General features: G+C 43.7%; 1 protein-coding gene across 1 annotated transcript in view; it reads right to left on the minus strand.

Moving 5' to 3' along the window:
* The window catches only part of LOC126176260 (octopamine receptor Oamb-like), a 237154-nt gene that overhangs the window by 17859 nt on the left and 197858 nt on the right, over positions 1 to 21437 (minus strand). The window contains exon 2 of the mRNA XM_049923407.1: positions 8036 to 9581. Within this exon, the coding sequence (XP_049779364.1) occupies positions 8036 to 8326 (291 nt within the window). The 5' untranslated portion in view covers positions 8327 to 9581. The remainder of the gene's footprint in view (positions 1 to 8035; positions 9582 to 21437) is intronic.

The raw sequence follows: 21437 nt of genomic DNA on the forward strand, positions 1-21437 counted from the left end.
AGTGTTAACGAGCTGGAATTAGTTCTGAAGAAACACTTACGATGGTCGGTTAACGAAAAGATTTTATTGGCGTACTACATGAAAAATCTAATGAAATAAGAATTTAAAGAGCCACTTTACAGTTCTTCACTGCATTATTAACCAAAGAGTTGTATATGCGACCCGTCAACTTAAGTATGCGGAACAGATCCACGGGCCAGAAAGGTTTCTCACGCCTTATCTAGACGACGTTCAAATTCCTCCTACACTTCTGCTTGTGTTTCTCGAGCTACTTCATCTTGTTTTCTACGCAGCGGCGCAGCTCATCCAAGTTGTTGTAAATGGAGGCACAGGCAGAGTCTTTCACAAATCTTCACAAGAAAGAAATCACGTACCGCGAAATCAGGCGACCTTGGAGACGAATAGAGCAATGCGGGGTCCGAATGGCTGGAGGAGGTCCTGTGGGTGTGTCCTCAACGTAAATCACGCCGAACCCTGGTAACTAAGTCGCCTCTAGTGAAACGGAGAAGCTGAAACTCGAGCCACATGGATAGTAAACGTGCTAGCGGCGGACCTGTCTGCTCTAGAAAGAACTCTGCCAAAAATCACGTAAATTCATAACTTCCAACACGCACCAAGTTTGACATTTCTTGATCAGAAAAGACAATCTCCTGTGTTTACTGGTTTTCGCACTTTCTAACTCACGAGCTTTTTACTAACATAGTTTGTGCCCAGTAATCGATATCTGAAATGAGGACAGTCTTTGGCCAGTCGTGAAGGACAGTCTGGAGCACGTTCTTTCGCGAGGAGGGTTTTGATCAGTTAGGACAGCACAGGCTTGAGGCAGTAATGCATGGACAGCGTTCAGACAGGACACAGATCGACTACAGAGAAACAGGAGAAGAAAGAGAGAGAGAGAGAGAGAGAGAGAGGGAGAGAGAGAGAGAGAATCCGAGAGAGAGAGAGAGAGAGAGAGAGAGAGAGAGAGAGAGAGAGAGAGAGAGAGAGACCTAGGGAGAGAGACCGAGAGAGAGAGAGACCGAGGGAGAAGAACCGAGAGAGAGAGAGACCGAGAGAGAGAGAGAGACAGAGAGACCGAGAGAGAGAGAGACCGAGAGAGAGAGAGAGACTGAGAGAGAGAGAGAGACCGAGAGAGAGAGAGAGACCGAGAGAGAGAGATACCGAGAGAGAGAGACCGAGAGAGAGAGACCGAGAGTGAGAGAGAGAGGGGGGGGCAGGGGGGTGGGAGCTAGAGACTTCATGGTGGTTCCTGTTCAGCTCTAGATTCATGACTCTGTGTGTGGAGCTCTGCGCTGCCATGTTCATCGTGAAGATTAACGTGGAAACTTGGCATGAGATTACTTTCAGCTACTCTAGTTGCGTGATACCAGTTACGGAGAGGTAAAGCCCGACGCTGCGCAGCTTAGCGTTTTAAACCAGTGTAATAGTTGGTGGGATTCAACATGCTTTGTACTGTGACATATTCAGTCTCCATTCACGTTGGCCATAAATGTGTTTCTTAATAACACCTTCGAATCCTAGGCAAAATGGATAAATCACATTCTCATTCATTCAAATACGTTTGATAATTTCGAAGGATTCTTCAACAATTTATAGGAAAATTCTTTATTATGTATTGGCTTAGCATGCCACTGGTTCATGTACAAGTTATTGTATTCTTCCTTGTACAGGATGGGCAAAAAAGGGGCCCAGAGAACAGAGTTACAGGGTATAAAGGAACACATCAGAGGAAAGGAAATACAGTACGAACCTGACTATAGCAGATTTGAAGGTGACCACCATTCTCATCTCTTCTCACACTTTTGGGTCCTGGTCAGCAAGCTGCTGGAGGCGAATCTAATCTTGGGTACTGGAATGTTCTGCTGCAGTTCTTGAAGACTATTAGGGTTGTTTTGATACACAAAGTAATCGCAGACTGACAGATCAGGTAACCTACTTCTCCAACTATGACCGCAACCAGACTAACCGCTGCTAATAACTCAGCGATCCATGAAAATTGTGTAAATATGCTTCAAGGTTCGGCTATCTCTATGGGCAGTTACTCCATAATGTCGGAAGTAACTGTAGCTCTTTTCCTCCTCCGTTAAAGCTACCACAAATGCTTTCAAAATGTTGGCAATATAACGTGCCGAAAACAGGGTCTGATGAAAGCAGATTGGACCAATAATGCGGCGTGCTTACACTGCACACCAAACTCCAATCTACTGATCATGCACTGGTGTTTAGAAGAAGTTTTGCGGATTCTTCACTGCCTAGAATCAGTGATTCTGTGAGTTGACGAACCACTCATGTGAAACAAGGCTTCATCGGGCATAAAGAATAGATCTACGTCCAATCCAATCCATTCATTGCTATCTGAGTGAACAGCCACTCAGAACACTGGTTTCACTGAGGAGCATCTGCTGGTTTTAGTGCATGAAAAACAAACACTCAGAAGGGATGCATGCGCAGCTCGAGGTGAAGTATCTGTCCTCATGGTCGATGTGATATTCCCGTGTCTTGCGACAGGAATCGTGTTGATTTGGTAGGACTGAAGCATTTTCAGGTGAACTGCAGCCACATTTTCTGTTGTGCTGGCACAATTCGGTTTGTTTCTTGACTTGTTCAAAACAGATTCTGTCTGGACTAAGCGCTCCATGGCACTCTTTTCTGTAACTATGTCACCACTAAACTTCTCAGCAAACATTAGACTACACCGTTTCCACGACTTTGTTGTCACGGAACTTCCCACAACGATCACCCACTGCTCCAATATGAGTACCACCCCTCCCTTTGAACTGCTCCACTCACACTGACACATCCCGTACTATGTTCTGAACGGGTGTGGATCACGTGACGGCTTGCACGCGATGTGTGTGTCACGGGCTGTGATTATAGGCATACGTTCACGTCTGACCGTATTCACTCGTCCGGGATACTTTTATTTGGACCAACCTGTACTATGAGTTGTGTCCGAAGTTGAAATAATCCTTAATACAATCTCTCCCCACTTATTTAGCTTTCTTTGCCACTTTTAAATTCGTTGTTGAAACGTAACTATTCTACGTAACATGTCAAACAGTTGTGTACCTTGCAATTAAGCTGAAGTAGAGATTGTTCTTCGATCATCTGCGTTCAAGTAAACTTGTGTATTCCTATGAAACGCTTTCACAGTCAGCATTATTTCGTTCAGCAGCAAACCTACTTCCAGCTTATCTGCAAGAAACTTCTCTGCGGGATCCTCATCTTCGTAGTAATCGACGAAATCTCAGACTCCAATAATTGTGTTAATATTGTACTAGATTTAAATTCAAGATTTGTGTGGAAAAATGATAAAACACCAGTCTGAACTGATCAAAACACTGCCCTAAGTAAGGCTTTTCTATGAACATCCTCTTCAAATACATTCAGACAGCATTTAATTAAATTTTTGTGGGTCAATAACTATCATGTGATAAGAGTGTATTTCAAATAGGGCACTGTTCTGTAGACAATGTTATATGCAATCAAAATGTACGAAGACAGGGGAACCTTACATTAAATTTTAGTTTCGATGCCTAAGCTGAAATACACACAACTTCATAATTTCGTTAAAGTAGATGATACAATTTTATGAAATCAGGTGAAGATTTTTGAAAAATACCGTGTTAAATTATTGCCTGGCTGCTTTTCAGATATAGTATCAGAGCGGTGATAAATTATCATACTGATTTTGATTGTGATACTAGTGCCATCATATGACGTCATTGCATCACCGAAGAGCGTTCATGTTTGACTTAAAACCTTCCTCATTCTAAGGCGCATCTGAGTATGGATAAAAGCTACAAGACATTCACTGCTTTTTCAGAAAACAACATTTGCCACACTTCCAGTTTGAAATATTGCTTCGCAGCTCTCAGTGGACGCTATCAGGTCAACTCTCCGACTTTTTAGATAAGATAGATTCAGAAAGTAAGTTAAACATTATTTTGGCTTCCCAGATAACTGTTATGGAATGATGCACCACACATCAAAGCGACGCAGATACATTACACACTACTGGCCATTAAAATTACTAAACCACGAAGATGACGTTCTACAGACGCGAAGTTTAACCGAAGGGAAGAATATGCTGTAATATGCAAATTATTAGCTTTTCAGAGCATTCACACAAGATTGGCGCCGGTCGCGACACCTATAACGTGCTGATATGATGAAAGTTTATAACAGATTTCTCATACACAAACAGCATTTGAGCGGCGTTGCCTGGTTAAACCGTGTGATCATGCCTCGTGTATGGAGGAGAAATGCGTACCATCACGTTTCCGACTTTGATAAAGATCGGATTGCAGTCTATCGCGATTGCGGTTTATCGTATCGCGACATTGATGCTCGCGTTGGTCGATATACAATGACTGTTAGCAGAATATGGAATCGGTGAGTTCAGGGGGGTAATACGGAACGCCGTGCTGGATCCCAATGGCCTCGTATCATTATCAGTCGAGATGAAAGGCATCTTACCCGCATGGCTGTAACGGATCGTGCAGCCACGTCTCGACCCCTGAGTCAACAGATGAGGACGTTTGCAAGACAACAACTATCTGCACGAACAGTTCGACGACGTTTGCAGCAGCATGGACTAACAGCTCGGACGCCAAGGCTGCGGTTGCCCTTGACGTAGCATCACAGACAGGAGCGCCTGCGATGGTGTACTCAACGACGAAACTGGGTGCACGAATGGGAAAACGTCATTTTTTCGGGTGAATCCAGGTACTTTTTACAGCATCATGATGGTCGCATCCGTGTTTGGCGACATCGCGGTGAAAGCACATTGGAAGCGTGTATTCTTCATCGCCATACTGGCGTATCAGCCTGCGTGATGGTATGTGGTGCCACTGTTTACACGTCTCTGTCACCTCTTGTTCGCATTGACGGCAATTTGAACAGTGGACATTACATTTCAGATGTGCTACGATCCGTGGCTCTTCCCTTCATTCGATCCCTGAAAAACCCTATGTATCAGCAGGATAATACACGACCGCATGTTGCAGGGCCTTTCTGGATACGGAAAATGTTGGACTGCTGCCCTGGCCAGCACATTATCCCGATCTCTCACCAATTGAAAACGTCTGGTCAATGGTGGCTGACCAACTGGCCCGTCACTACACGCCAGTCACAACTCTTGATGAACTGTGGTATCGTGTTGAAGCTGCATGGGCAGCTGTACCTGTACACGCCATCCAAGCTCTGTTTGACTCAATGCTCAGGTGTATCAAGGCCGTTATTGTGGCCAGAGGTGGTTGTTCTGGGTGTTGATTTCTCAGGATCTATGCACCCAAATTGCGTGAAAATATAATCACATATCAGTTCTAGTATAATATATTTGTCCAATGAATACCCGTTTCTCATCTGCATTTCTTCTTGGTGTAGCAATTTTAATGGCCACTAGTGTACTTTTTTCAACATAGTCTTCGTAAACAACCATCTGAATGTTCTATCGATCGTTCAGTTCCTAGAGGATAGAAATCCATTCCTTGGTCACGGAGCCATTTCAGAGCCGCTCTGTGAACATCCTCATCGTCAGAAGTCCTGTGACTGCTGCGAAACAGTTGCCTGCTCATTGAAGTCTATGACAGATTATGGTGGTCTCTCCTCACGATCAGCATTACTAACATCTGAGCGTCTTACGTCAAATCAAGGTCACTAGTTCACTACAGCTGGACGCGGCATTGCATTTGGTCCATATCCTAGCATAATTTACGTAAATACGTGTGAAATTTAGACATTTATTCCACAAACATTGCACTGTACCATGCGCGGATTTGGGCTACGTTTCCAGTTGCCGGCCTGTTTCTCTCCGACACTGTGACGGACCTGTTACACGTACCACAGCAGAACTGAATCCGCAGGAAACCCGGAACCTGCGCGCGAACTGACAATACTCCACTCTTGTTCCGTAAAGGACTTAGTGTGGCATAACGTGTGTAGCTTACTTCTTGAAGCCATTTCGTGCAATACAATATTAACAATCTTGCAGTATGGATTACGTTCAAACTCAACAGTATTTTATAAATACGTTCTAAGAGAAAATGATTAACAAATCAGTTAAAAATTACGACGCTTCACGAAGGAATTACACGGAAGTGACAGGAATTACTCGAAAGGGATGGTACTCGCTAGATGTGACACACATGCTGAGACAAACAAATGGTTACAATGCATGTACAGACAAACTAATCATTATACTAAAATGTAGAACTTTCACGGCCGGAAATGTTATGTCCATTATAATTATCCGAGCTGTTGTTCCGTGATCGGTTGATGAGTTCTATGTCAATTCCCAATAATTGGCTCAGAATTCATCAACCGACCACGGTATAACAGCCCGGACGGGTAATTATAATGCACAAACTTATTACAGTTTGCGAAAAAAATGAATGATTTATTCAAGAGAAAGAGCTTCACAAATTGAGCACGTCAATAAACGTTGGTCCGCCTCTGGCCCTTACGCAAGCAGTTATTCGGCTGGGCATTGATTGACCGAGTTGTTGGATGTCCTCCTAACAGGATATCGTGCCAAATTCTGTCCAGTTGGTGCGTTAGACCGCCAAACGCTCGAGTTTGATGGAGGGCCCTGCCCATAATCCTCAAATGTTCTTAACTGGGAAGAGATTTGTTGAACCTGCTGGCCACGGTGGGGTATGACAAGCTCGAAGACAAGCAGTAGAAAGCCTCACTGCATGTGACGGGCATATCTTGCTGAAATGTAAAATCAGGATTGTTTGTCCTGAGGAACATCTAAACGGGGTACAGAATATCGTCGACATACATACGTGCTGTGAGGGCGCCGCGGATAACAACCAAAGCAGTACTGCTACGAAATGAAATGGCGTCCCAGATTATGAGGCTTGGCTGTCGGGCTGTATGACTGAGGACAGTCATATTGATATTCCACCACTGTTACGGGCGTCGCGAGACCCTTATTCGTTGGTCACATCAGTCAGGAACGTCATTAACTAGAGTATAATTGTCTTCAGTAGTGAGTCCCGCTTCAAACTGAGCCCCAATGGGCAGGGAAGACCCCTTTGGTTGTCATTCGTGGCAACCTAAGAGCATAGCGGTACGACGACGACATTCTACGCTCTGTTTTGCAGCCCTTCAAGATAAGCCATCCTAGGCTAACATTTCAGCAATAAAATGCCCACCCGCACGCGGGGAGCGTTTCTACTGCTTGTCAAACATCGCCTTGGCCAGCAAGGTCACCGGATTTACCTCCAATTGAGAACATTTCGAGCATTGTGGGCTGAGCCTCCCAACAGGCTCGGGATAATAACGATCTAACGCGCTAATTGGATAGAATTTGGCACGATAACCCTTAGGAGGGTAACCAACGATTCTATCAATCAATGCCAAGCCGACGAACTGCTCTCAAAGCGTCCGAGATGGACCGGCGCGCTGTTGACTTTCTCAGATTGTGAAGCTTTTCTCTTGAATAATCTTAATTTTTTTTCTGAAACTGTAATCATTCTTTGAATGAACATGTACATCGTGTCTATCAATTTCCTGCCCATTCTGATAATTCCTTGCAGGCAACGGCCTTGTCGCAGTGGATACACCGGTTCCGGTCATATCACCGAAGTTAAGCACTGTCAGGCCTGGTCGGCACTTGGTTGGGTGACCATCCGGTCCGACACGAGCTGTTGCCATTTTTCGGGGTGCACTCAGCCTCGTGATGCCAACTGAGGAGCTACTCGACCGAATAGTAGCGGCTCCGGTCAAAGAAAACCATCATAACGACCGGGAGACCGGTGTGTTGACCACACGACCCTCCTATCCCCATCCTCAACTGAGGATGACACGGCCGTCGGATGGTCCCGGTGGGCGGCTTGTGGCCTGAAGACGGAGTCCTCTGATAATTCCTTCGTGGTGCGTTTTTCTTTTTCTTACTGTGTATTTAACAACAAAATAGTGAACAGGAAAGCGTGCCCAGATCGGTAAATAGATTAACGACATACTCGAGAAGAGACGAACATGAGACTGAATTCGGAAAGAGTAAGAAACAGACGGTAGCGCGTACCTTGAATACTTCCCAGGCGGCGCTGAAGGGCAGCACGGCGACTCCGACCAGGAGGTCAGCGACGGCGAGAGAGACGATGAAGAGGTTGGTGACGGAACGCAGCTTGTGCGACAGGAATACGGCGGCCACCACCAGGCAGTTTCCCGCCACCACCATGACGTCGATGATGGCGAGCACGCCCAGCGTCGCCACATTGCGGCCCTCGGTCCACGCGATCTCGGGCTCCTCTGGACACCACTGGGTCTCCAGTGAGCCGTTGCCGGACTCGGCGGCACCGCTGACAGAGTCCATCGCAGATGTGGCCCTCCTCTGCTACAGTTCCTCAAGTCGGAAGCGATGTTCTGGCGCACTGAACCGAAAGGATCTGTCGAATTCCACACGGCAACCACTCTTGATCACTTTGGGAATCTCTTCGTGGCCAATAGGTCGTCAGAAATGTCTTGTTTTGTACCACAGGTGCTTTTGTTCTAATCCTAAGTCGGCTTCTGTAATCACTCAACAGTCACACCTCACCTACTCCTGACTGAACACCCAGCAGGTTACCTAGCTATCATGTAGCAACTATACACGAAACATGTTCAGCGAAAATATTACTTGAGTGTAGAAATAGTTTTGGATTATGTCCAAGTGACCTATGATAAATAATCAGAGCAGGCTATATTTCTCAGAGATGTTATAATCTTCTTTGGCCTTTATTTAGTACACATAATTAACTAACTACAAAGGTTCAACTGCTGAAACGCATCCATCACAAGAGGAGAAACAAAACGAGGTAATAAGAAAACACCTACAATCTAGCTAAACGAAAACTGCAAACCTTGTCAGTGTACGGTGAAGTAACTATGATATTTGTACGGTGATAGTTGAATACCATGACATTTGCTTCCTGAAAGTACTCCTACTTTACTTGATCGCAACGTTCTGGTAAACCAACTGTACCACAACACATTCACGTTGGTGCTACATATTCGAGTCGATCCATCAATGCAAAGAACAAGCATCAGACACAGAAGTACCGTTTCCGTTTGAACTCCAGACTGAAGGGAAGATTCCATTTTGGAGGATCATCTAGTTGCTGTCAGAAGCAGGAACGCTCATCACTGATAAATCTGTACCTAACAGACGATGAAAGTGTTTGCGAGAAAGCTACAGGTTAGGCGAGTCGTCCAGTGTAATAGAGCAGCACACGATAGCCTCAGCAAGTTTTTTCATTCATCGACTCAGCCGATCGTCATGTTTCTTCCGTGGCTGAGCTTCTGACCCAACGATGGGAAATCTATATTTGCCGTAACTTCTGATGCACCAAAAATAAATAGCTCGCAGATGCTGCAGTTTGGAAAACAGAAGTAAACGGTTAAAACCGGAATTCGAACGTTCGTAGCAGTGTAACACTTGTTACGGCGTAGAAATGTCACTGGATGGTTGTCAGACTACTTCCTACGATGGACCGGTGGATCAGTGTAGAATGGCCGCTCTTGGCCCGATGATTGTCTGCGCGTGGTCGTCTGGATGTCACGTTACCAAGCTGCCCCGGCCGCTCCGGTACCTGGAACAAGGTACCACAGGTATCAGCCTAGTATATACACTCAGGTATATAGACACATAGAAAAGTTTAAAAATGAAATAATGAGCGCAGCTGAAGGATGAGTTATAGTACTTCCACAAGAGAAATATGTTAAACTTTCAAGAATTAAAAGATAAACACCACTGGCTCAAGAAAATACCTGAAGAACTGAAAAAAACCTCCAGGACTTATTACATGTAAAACGTTTGAAGTGTAAGGTGAATACTACACGATGACAATTGTTAATCCTGAAAAATATGTACGTATAACTCTTGATTTGTTTGTCCTCCTTATGCGTCAACTAATTGTACAAATTTTTCTACATACAAAACATTTCATGGCTTCACAGTGTATTGAGTATTGTCTACATTTATTTGCACTCTCAGGAACGTAAAAATTGAAAGTAAAGCAAAAGGTTTGACTTAGGGTCTCGACACCAGGATCCTCACAGTACCGTTCTGAAATGTTTCCTTTTTACTATCCGCTATCTGGAATCTACGTTAAAACTGGTTCATATCTCGCCCGCTCGCTCCAAAAGTGCCAATTGTTCTAAACGCTTGGCCGTCTGGGGCTACCATTTCTGTCACTCATTTCTGGTCAAGCCTTGCATGTATCATAAAAAGCCGCTGGATGGTAGGCTAGGTCTCCTTCTGAGCTGTCTAAGTTGCTAAGCACGGGTGCTTCTCAGTGCCACTTCCTTAGAAGAAGACTCAACAGAACACTGAGAAGCACTCATTTTTGGAAAACGCCTTTCTGGCAGCGGAAGTAGTCAAAAATGGCTCAAACGGCTCTCAGCACTATGGGACTTAACATCTGAGGCCATCAGTCCCCTAGACTTAGAACTACTTAAACGTAACTAACCTGTGGACATCACACACATCCCTGCCTGAGGCAGGATTCGAATTTGCGACTGTAGCAGCAGCGCGGTTCCGGACTGAAGCGCCTAGAACCACTCGGCCACAGCGGCCGGCGGGAAGTAGTCATTAGCCGTTAATGACGTATGTTGCCCACCATGTTCTTCTCTATGTAATGAAGCTTGGTAACTTATCAAATGAGAACAAAATTTACTGCTTCAAAATGACGTTGCTTGCCTGTAAGTATAGTCATTTCCTTCGACAATAATGTCATAAACGTCAAGTCAGTCCATTACACACTGAAGAACCAAAGAAACTGGTACATCTTCCTGATATAGTGTAGGGCCCCTGCAACCACTCAAAAGTGCCGCAACTCGACTAATGTCTGCTGTAGTGCTGGAGGGAATTTACACTATGAATCCTGCAGGGCTGTCCATAACTCCGTAAGAGTACGAGGCGGTGGGGAACTCTTCTGAACGGCAAGTTGTAAGGCACCCCAAATACGCTCAATAACGTTAATGTCTGGGGAGTTTGGCGGCCAGCGGAGGTGTTTCAACTCTGAAGAGTAATCCTGAAGCCCCTCTGAAGCAATTCTGAACGCCTGGGCTGTCGCATTGTCCTGCTGGAATTTCCCAAGTCCGTCGGAATGCACAATGAATGTTAATTGATGCAGGTGATCAGACAGGACGCTTACGTATGTGTCACCTATCAGAGTCATATCTATATGTATCAGGGGTCCCATATCACTCCAATTACAAACGCCGCACACCTTTACAGAGTCTTCACCAGCTTCAACGGTCTCCTACTCACATGCAGGGTCTATGGATTCATGAGGTTGTCTCCATACCCGTACAAGTCCATCTGCTCGATACAATTTGAAGCGAGACTCGTCCGACCAGGCAACATGTTTCCAGCCATCAACAGAACAATTTTGACGGGTCCAGGCGAGGCGTAAAGGTTTGTGTCATGCAGTCATCAAGGGTACACGAGTAGGCCTTCAGCTCCGATGGACCATATCGATGATTTTTCGTTGAATGGTTCACTCGCAGACACTTGTTGAGGCTCAGCGTTGAAATATGCAGCAGTTTGCGGAAGGGTTGCTTTTCTGTCACGTTAAACGATTCTCATCAGTCGTTGCTGGTCCCGTTCTTGCAGTATCTTTTTCCTGCCACAGCTATGTCAGGGATTTGATGATTTAACAGATTCCTGATATTAACGGCACGCTCGTGAAATGGTTGTTCGGGAACATACCCACTTCATCGCTGCCTCGGAGATGCTATGTCCCATCGCTCGTGCCCTACTGTAGCACCACGTTCAAACTCACTTAAAACTTGATAACCTGTCATTGTAGCAGCAGTAAACGATGTAACAATTGCACCAGACACTTGTCTTACATAGGCGTTGCCGACTGCAGCAACGTATTCTGTCTGTTTACATATCTCTGCATTTGTACACGCATGCCTGTACAAGTTTATTTCGCGCTACAGTGTATGATTAACTGAACTTTAATAAAACTGTACATGGAGTTTTATTGTATGTTACTCTCTGTCAGCGGCCATGATACTGTAGTTCATATGAGTGTATCACATAGTGTTTTAGTCATGTCAGCGGCCATGATACTGTAGTTCATATGAGTGTATCACATAGTGTTTTAGTAAGTATTTTTGATGTTTCATACAAGACATTTTAAAATTAAATTAAAAATAGAAACTACACTCCTGGAAATGGAAAAAAGAACACATTGACACCGGGGTGTCAGACCCACCATACTTGCTCCGGACACTGCGAGAGGGCTGTACAAGCAATGATCACACGCACGGCACAGCGGACACACCGGGAACCGCGGTGTTGGCCGTCGAATGGCGCTAGCTGCGCAGCATTTGTGCACCGCCGCCGTCAGTGTCAGCCAGTTTGCCGTGGCATACGGAGCTCCATCGCAGTCTTTAACACTGGTAGCATACCGCGACAGCGTGGACGTGAACCGTATGTGCAGTTGACGGACTTTGAGCGAGGGCGTATAGTGGGCATGCGGGAGGCCGGGTGGATGTACCGCCGAATTGCTCAACACGTGGGGCGTGAGGTCTCCACAGTACATCGATGTTGTCGCCAGTGGTCGGCGGAAGGTGCACGTGCCCGTCGACCTGGGACCGGACCGCAGCGACACACGGATGCACGCCAAGACCGTAGGATCCTACGCAGTGCCGTAGGGGACCGCACCGCCACTTCCCAGAAAATTAGGGACACTGTTGCTCCTGGGGTATCGGCGAGGACCATTCGCAACCGTCTCCATGAAGCTGGGCTACGGTCCCGCACACCGTTAGGCCGTCTTCCGCTCACGCCCCAACATCGTGCAGCCCGCCTCCAGTGGTGTCGCGAGAGGCGTGAATGGAGGGACGAATGGAGACGTGTCGTCTTCAGCGATGAGAGTCGCTTCTGCCTTGGTGCCAATGATGGTCGTATGCGTGTTTGGCGCCGTGCAGGTGAGCGCCACAATCAAGACTGCATACGACCGAGGCACACAGGGCCAACACCCGGCATCATGGTGTGGGGAGCGATCTCCTACACTGGCCGTACACCACTGGTGATCGTCGAGGGGACACTCAATAGTGCACACTACATCCAAACCGTCATCGAACCCATCGTTCTACCATTCCTAGACCGGCAAGGGAACTTGCTGTTCCAACAGGACAATGCACGTCCGCATGTATCCCGTGCCACCCAACGTGCTCTAGAAGGTGTAAGTCAACTACCCTGGCCAGCAAGATCTCCGGATATGTCCCCCATTAAGCATGTTTGGGACTGGATGAAGCGTCGTCTCACGCGGTCTGCACGTCCAGCACGAACGCTGGTCCAACTGAGGCGCCAGGTGGAAATGGCATGGCAAGCCGTTCCACAGGACTACATCCAGCATCTCTACGATCGTCTCCATGGGAGAATAGCAGCCTGCATTGCTGCGAAAGGTGGATATACACTGTACTAGTGCCGACATTGTGCATGCTCTGTTGCCTGTGTCTATGTGCCTGTGGTTCTGTCAGTGTGATCATGTGATGTATCTGACCCCAGGAATGTGTCAATAAAGTTTCCCCTTCCTGGGACAATGAATTCACGGTGTTCTTATTTCAATTTCCAGGAGTGTAATATTTGTGGTTTACTTACACCAAGTGTTTAATTATCGTTATATGGTTTAAAAAATGTTTTAACATAAATGTCAAGTCATGTTTCACATCAGAATGACTGGCATGTTTCAGTAAGTCATTATATTGGTCCTCCTTATCTTTGCAACTGTTTAATGCAAAACTGTATTTAATTACTGTTGATACTTTGTCTACTTTTATTTTAATACAAAATTTGTTTGAAGTTTTAGTTAGGCAGTTGTTATTGATATATAGGGCGTTATTTCGTCCTCTACGGCGCATATTGTGGCTGGTTGTATAGGTCTGTAAACAGCTTCCTTTGTTTCAATTAAGCTGTGTGCATTTACATGGCTATGGTGTCTATATGAGTCACTTCTTACAGCATGTTACGTTCTATGGTGGCTTCAGTACTGTATAATTGCCATACAGATACCGTTTTATGTATACAGCGATTGATTCCTCTATTTCTTATATTTGTAGCAATGATGATGGCTATGCGGTAGATGAAATATAGATCTGCAATAAATTACAGATTCAAACGCGACTGACGGCTGAAAATAAAACAAAAGTTTTCACTTCACCTCACAATAGCTGTGTGTAACGGTTCCAATGGAAACCAGCCTGTCGAACAAATATTTCTGTGATCAGATTAGCTCTGTGACGGTGTTGCGCAAAAGGCACCATTAATGGAGCCTCTGTGCTGTCTCAGTTATTTAATGATAGTAGACAGTTGCTCAAATCTGAAAACTGTGCCAAGTTCCTATAAACTGCACTATAGCTATAAAACATTCACACCGATCAGACTTTGCACAGACTAACAATTTTCCAACATTACAAGAACCCGAGATTTGCACAAATATTGCGTGTAAGATAATTACAAATGTACCTTTAATGGTCTTAGGAGAGAAAGGAAATAACAGAATCGTAATATGATTCATATGATGTCCAACTGCTGTCCCCACTGCTCCTATCTTCATCGACTAGGAAATTAATACATTTGAAATTGTTTCTGCTATTACGGCTGGTTTCTCATTCGATCTTAAGATTTCGTTTCACCCATGGTTCACGATATTCTTCCAGTTCTTCGACGTGTGACAGCCTCGTTCACAAGTCTCTTCGTTTATGGTATCGTAAATATTTTGCTTTCGACCCTCGCTGTCTGCTTACATTTGAGCGAAGTCTGTTCAGCGGTATACTGGAGGCAGTGGTGCGTTGGAAGACGTATATCCTCGTGGACGTAGTCTTTTCGCAAGGTCCAAAAGTTTCGTTATTTGCACACGCTGTTCGAAGTCAGTGTAATTTTCTCCAGCTGACCAAAATTTCATTTTACCTTGTAAAATATGTTTGTGTTTAATCTTGCGAATTGGCACCGGGTGTTATCCACCAGAAAAATTATCGAAGCTGACATTTTTCAGTAAGTAGGTAACGAAAACGAAATTAAATTTCAGGGAGAAGAAATAAAAACTGAGGTTTGCCGACAATATTGTAATTATGTTGGAGATACCAAACAAGTTTGAAGAGCAGCAGATTGAAATGCACTCAGTCTTGAAGATGAACACCAATAGAAGCAAAAAGAATTATGGTAATGGGATGTAGTTGAATTAAGTAAGGCGATGCTGAGGGAATTAGATTAGGAAATGAAAAATTAAAACTACCAGCGCGCTTCTGTTGTTTATAAAGTAAAGTAACTGATGAGGGCGGAAGTAGAGTGGATATAAACTATAGAACGTCGATGACAAGGAAAGTGTTTTCAGAGGAGTTATTTGTCAACACCGATTTTAGATTTAAGTGTTAGGAAGTCTTTCCTGAAGATATTTGGCTGGTGTGTAGTCTTGTATGGAAATGAAACGTGGGCAATGAACAGATCAGACAAGAAGAGAAAAGAAGATTTTGGAATCTGGTGCTACAGAAGAATGATTAGATGGTTAGATCATGTAACTAATGAAGTGGTACTGAACAGAATTGAAAAAAAGGGGAATTTTTGACGTAGCTTGACTAAAAGAAGGGATCGATTGATAGGACACATCCTGGGACACCAAGCAATCATCAGTTTAGTATTTGAGAGAAGCGTGGGGGTAAAAACTGTAGAGGGAGACCAACAGATGAATACGGTAAGCCGGTTCAAGTGGTTTTAGGTTGCAGTAATTACTCGGAGATGGAGAGGCTTGTACAGAATAGAGTACCATGGAGATCTGCATCATTCTTCGGAGCGAAAAACATAGCAGCTTTTAAGGAACTTATGTATAGATGTAATATCATCCATTTCACATTTAGAGTTTATTTTATGAGAAAATCAACTCAGTAGCTAGCACACAGTCGCTAAGCGAATCAACATGAACAGTAACAAAGCGCCAGCCTCGACGACGCTTTAGTTGGTGCACACGAAAAGTATTGTGCGATACACGCTAACTCCGACATTTTGTCGACACAGTGTATATATGTTCCATTTATACTTCAGTCTCTGAACACCTTTCTCTCTTCAAATAATTTGTTAAAACAGTGGGAAGGCTTTTATTTCCTGCTAGCGGATCACTTTTCGACAGTGAAGCAATCAGCTTTAGGAATTTATGGTCTGTGAAATACATGTATAACAAGCAAACCTAACGACTATAGCACACTGCAATACTTACTAAAAGTTAAAGTCATCTGAAACTGCTCTAAGACTGAGTCATTGTTACGAGTAGTGGCAATTGCAAGAAGGATTCTTAAACAGTTAGCCGGCCGCTGTGGCCGAGCAGTTCTAGGCGCTTCAGTCCGGAACCGCGCTGCTGCTACGGTCGCAGGTTCGAATCCTGCCTCGGGCATGGATGTGTGTGATGTCCTTCGGTTAGTTAGGCTTAAGTAGTTCTAAGTCTAGGGGACTGATGACCGCAGATGTTAAGTCTAATATTGTTTCGAGCCATTTTAAACAGTCGCGAGTGATATCAGGACGAACTAAATACGGATATCAGAAAGAAGTCTACATCGGAAAATGCGCTGTACCAGGAAAGTTCTGCCTGCACGATTTCGCGCTGTGTCAGACGAGGAATTGTCTCACGGCGGGTACTGTTTCATATTTGTTATTCCTGAACACTCCGCATATTGTAAACATAAAGATGAAGTTGCTTTTGAAAAAGGTTGCGAGGCGTTTCTCTTTGCCTCTGCAGACCTCAGGAGGCTTGACGAATGGACTTCGCTAAATTCCGGCAAATGTTCTCCGTCTGCTGCTTGGAAAAGCGTTTCCTCTCTACATCGTAACCTTGCAGGACTTTTCCCGTGGATATAAACCACTAGGTCATCCGTAAGTGGTCTACCTTTAAGCTACCACAATATTCAATGGGACCTCGAAATTTTGAAACGACTTGCACTTTTTGTTAAAGAAAGGAAGGAAGATCAGGGCTAAGAATACCGATGACAGGGACATCATTTGAGGCGTTGTACAAGCTCGGGTTTGACAAGGATGGAACACATGATTAGTCTTGCTATTTTCAACCAACCGCCCCGACGTTCACCGAAAGTGATTTGCGTAGCCACTAAGAGCCTAAATCTAGATGGCCCCACAAGGATTTTAATTCCGAGGTTTTCTTGTTTCTGTGGTAACAGTGAGGTTACAACCAAAAACATGTAGGTGAGACCATCACTGAATTGTGTACTGCAATTGGGACCAGTCATGTCATATGTACATGAGGGAGCAAAATATCTTCGGCATATGAAATGTAGGTGACCTAAATTGAGACGTCAATACATGAGTTTTGGATTTATTACTGGGCTCCTTGGAAACTACTTTTTTTGAAACCAAAGACATAGTTCACCCACACAGAATTGCCTGAGTATCTGGAAACAAATCACTTGGAATTCACAAATATGAGTACACAATACTTTAAGAAGTTAGTCGTTGGCTAAACACAGATAAATTCTCCACGAAGGTTGAAACATCAGAAGTGGCGACCACTCCAGAAAAGAGGCCTCGTGAAAATGTACTCACATGATCTTATAATCTGCTTTTATGGGAAACTTTCAAAATGTATTCGCTGCGCTAAGGCTTTACGAGTAAATCTCGAGCTTTGATATTAACAAGAAAAAATTATGTTGTTTCTTTGTATTGAAATTTTCAATTTTGTGTAGGTGATAATAGTTCTTATTAAGATTTACATGAATGATATCTATTTTTAGTGCAAATATCCAGTCCTAGCAAGCAAAGAAAAGCTACGGTACCGGCAAGACACAAGCTGAAAGAGTAACACGGTTTCCTACGGTGAGGACTGGAATGTCTAGTGTTCAGTAAATGACTAGTTTTGTGATCCATCAACACGAGTCAAATACAGATGTATCCTGTTGATAAGTTGTTACAAAGTCAGGCAGTGAATGTACGAAGAAGGTAAGATAATATTGAAAGAGAAGAGCCCTTATGGAATCACATCACTGCCTCTTGTCTCATCATCGTGACGAAAAAGGAAGATAAAGTGCACGCGATTTCCTTTCCGTGTTAAAGTGGCAAAGTTTTAAGAGGCATCCTCCTAAAAGCCCCAAGAACGAGAAAAGTTTTTATTGCGAGATCTTTCATTCCGTGATGACGTCGGAAATGGAGGGCGAAGGTTTCGTCATGCCCGTGTTCTTGGGTAACTGGTGTTGCAATCTTCAGAAAAAGCAGAAGACCAGTGGATTGTGCGCGAGGAGTCCTCAACTGCCCGTAATTTACATATTTGGTAATAGTTATAGTTGCTGATTCTACACTATGCGATGAATTTTCAGCTAAATTAAGATTCTACAGTGAAACGCAATGGATTTATATGAAAAAAAAATCAAGTTTGGTGCAAAGATTCGTTTCAAACACACATGGCCACGTGCTCTGCTGTTAGTGGAAATCACATTCCTCTAAAAATTAGGGAGTAAGGTAATTCTATTTAAAGTGCTTGCGACCGAACCGCTGAATCTTTCCATCAGTAAATGGGGTATATTCTCCACTGACCCAGTTGTTTTAACCCCCTCCACTGACGGAATGACCCACTTCCCAATTCCGTATGTATAAAACCAATACGGACTTGTAGCTGTCACGCCTTTGCGCTTACTGCTACGTATTTTAACTGTAAATAGCTCAGTCCCAATGGTAAGAGGCAGTAGTGAATTCACGTAGTTAATATTTGAATCCAGCACAGCTGCCACAAGCTCAGCTCACTTTTACTCCACTCAGCTCAGTCCCAATGGTAAGAGGCAGTAGTGAATTCACGTAGTTAATATTTGAATCCAGCACAGCTGCCACAAGCTCAGCTCACTTTTACTCCACTCCTACCCTCGCCATCGCACCACATTAACTAGGTGCTACGTGGACCTTGCTAAATTCACTTGCGTATACATTTTTGACCGTTACTCGCCAGTATTTACCTAATGATTAGTACACTCCTAACCGGACTATTTCCCTAAGAGCTGTAATGATTGAACGGGTTCGATCCACGGCCTACAGTGCCCTACAGTTCACACGGTAACACTGCCTACCTGACCCACTTAACTTGGTAATGAGCTTATGTATCCAATCACCACTGCTAGCAGCAGTGGATAATCCTATCAGCACGACGAGAGCAGCAGACTTACCGTCGAATCCTCCTGTAAATACTTATAACTACGGTCGCCAGCTCTGAAGGAGCAAAAGAATAAATCAATTTTTGGGCTCGTTTCAAAGTGAAATGGCTTGAGTTGAATTTAAACTTAATTCTGAATATTACTATTTCTGATCATTCTAGATGATTCTACAAAGCAAATACTCTCTCAATTTCTGTTGAGTTGGCTTGGTAATTACTACCAAGACAGGTTATGCAACTTCGGTTAACAAAATTCTATCCTTCAACTTATTTAATGATTTTGGATATTACTCTTTGGACCATTGATACAGAATTAGTTAAGTGACTTTACTTGAAAGGTTGCTCAGAAAAATTTAAGTAACTGTAAATAGGCGACTCTTTGTGGTGTGACCATTGCTCTTTTCAACATTCTTATACGCTAAAGTATTCTACAACCAAAAGAATTGTAAATGAAAGAGGCGATGGTGGCCTCAGTCTGATTTCACTATACTATGTTTGAGGTTACTACACTTTACAATGAACAACATGCATCGTAATTTTACTCATTACTATATTCTGTCCTCTGCACTTGCATAAAAGAAAACTGGTATTCTCCTTTTACATGTATACAAAGTTCGACTTAACAATTGCAAGCAGTCTTGCCTTGGGTAGACGTGTCGGTGCTGGTGGTGAGATGCATGGGGCTAACGCAGCTCTTCACGCCTCATGCCCTTAATGGCGGCTGGAACTATGAGCTGTAGCACTCGTATAAGCTACTGCACGTCCGCCATAAAATCTAGGCACGGGAACTCTTACAATCAGCCCCAGTGGCATAGAGGTGGCTTCAACAACCATTCGTCGCGTTTTACTCCAAAAACGGCGACGATATTCGCCTCTTCGCTGTTGCACAATCACTTTTGCGTGAGCACAGTTACGCACGTCCGATCACGTCAACACTCCCCAGGCCATTCCCTTGTTCAGTCCCTGTGTCTCCAGCTACCCCTAGCTACGCTCGTATCACCAAGAGTGGGGGCGTTCTCCTACCACCTTTTTACCGAAATCATTTAGTATTTAAGAATATTTATATTTACTACCCTGGAGTTTATACCAGTCATAATAATTTACTACTAGCGCTTTACAACATTAAATTATACAGTAATAACTTATAATTACCAAGAAAAAGAATACATTTGACTCCGAGAGCTTGGTGCATTGTCTGACAGGCAGCGCTAATTCCCAGTTTCGCCAATAGATGGCATCAGGGTGCACTCCCTGGCGGTCTCACACAAGCGCGCCCTTTTCCGACGCGCGGGCTCCAAATTACTGTCAGCCTACCATCATTTCAGTTCCGTTACACATGCCCCACTTCTTATTGAAGTATCTTACAGTGATAATTCAATAAGAAGTCTCTCCTATAATGAATCTGAAATGTTCGATAAGCTTTTTACCAAGGGTTTTCCCTTTCTTACTGATGCACCTCGATACTTATATTACATATTTCAAATTAAACACCAATTCTTTCTCTGTTTCCTGCTAAACATTACATAAATGATTTACATATATTCTTTCCAATTTTCTTACTTCTAAACACAGTACACTTTAAACATATTTTTTTTTACAAAGTTTTAAATACACTTCTTTTATTTCAGGCAAGTAAAACACACGTTATGCGCCTATTACTTTGTAGCCCGTCCTTTTCACTTTACCTCCTCACTTTTCTACCTCTTCCACAACACTTATTTACACATCTATTAAGGCTTTCTTAGAAGCTCAGTCTTTCCCAGTCCATTTAGTCTCTACTTAAACTAGAAGTTTCATTAGAATACTTCAATATATTTTAGTGAGCATTTACCTTTCACATAGCACAAAAGAAACACAACTATTTACATATTGGTTTACTTTAATATTTATTTATATATTTATTTTCAATCTGGTAGAATTCGTGGTTCATACCTTTTGAGATCCACTATGTTTCTTACTCCCAGGCGTTTGCCTGTTAATGGGTACTCTAAATAATAAGCATTCACATTGGGTGTGGACACTATTTTAAATGGTCCATTATATATATATTTAAATTTGCTGATCTCGTTATTAATTTCACTTGACTTTTCATGTGTTTTTACAAGAATGAAATCACCTATTTTGAATTTGGGATTCCTTACTTTTTCGTCGTGACGACGAATTCTCGCATCTGCTTGTTTTCTCGTCTTGTCTTTTACTAAGTTCTTTTTACTATCATAATCTAATTCAACTCTATTTGGAAATTCTAGTAGGTCTTCCACTAGACTTTTACTTCTTGTCTTTTTCAGGATTTCT

The sequence above is a fragment of the Schistocerca cancellata genome, chromosome 3 (genome assembly GCF_023864275.1).
Source record: "Schistocerca cancellata isolate TAMUIC-IGC-003103 chromosome 3, iqSchCanc2.1, whole genome shotgun sequence".
Taxonomy (NCBI): Eukaryota; Metazoa; Arthropoda; class Insecta; order Orthoptera; family Acrididae; genus Schistocerca; species Schistocerca cancellata.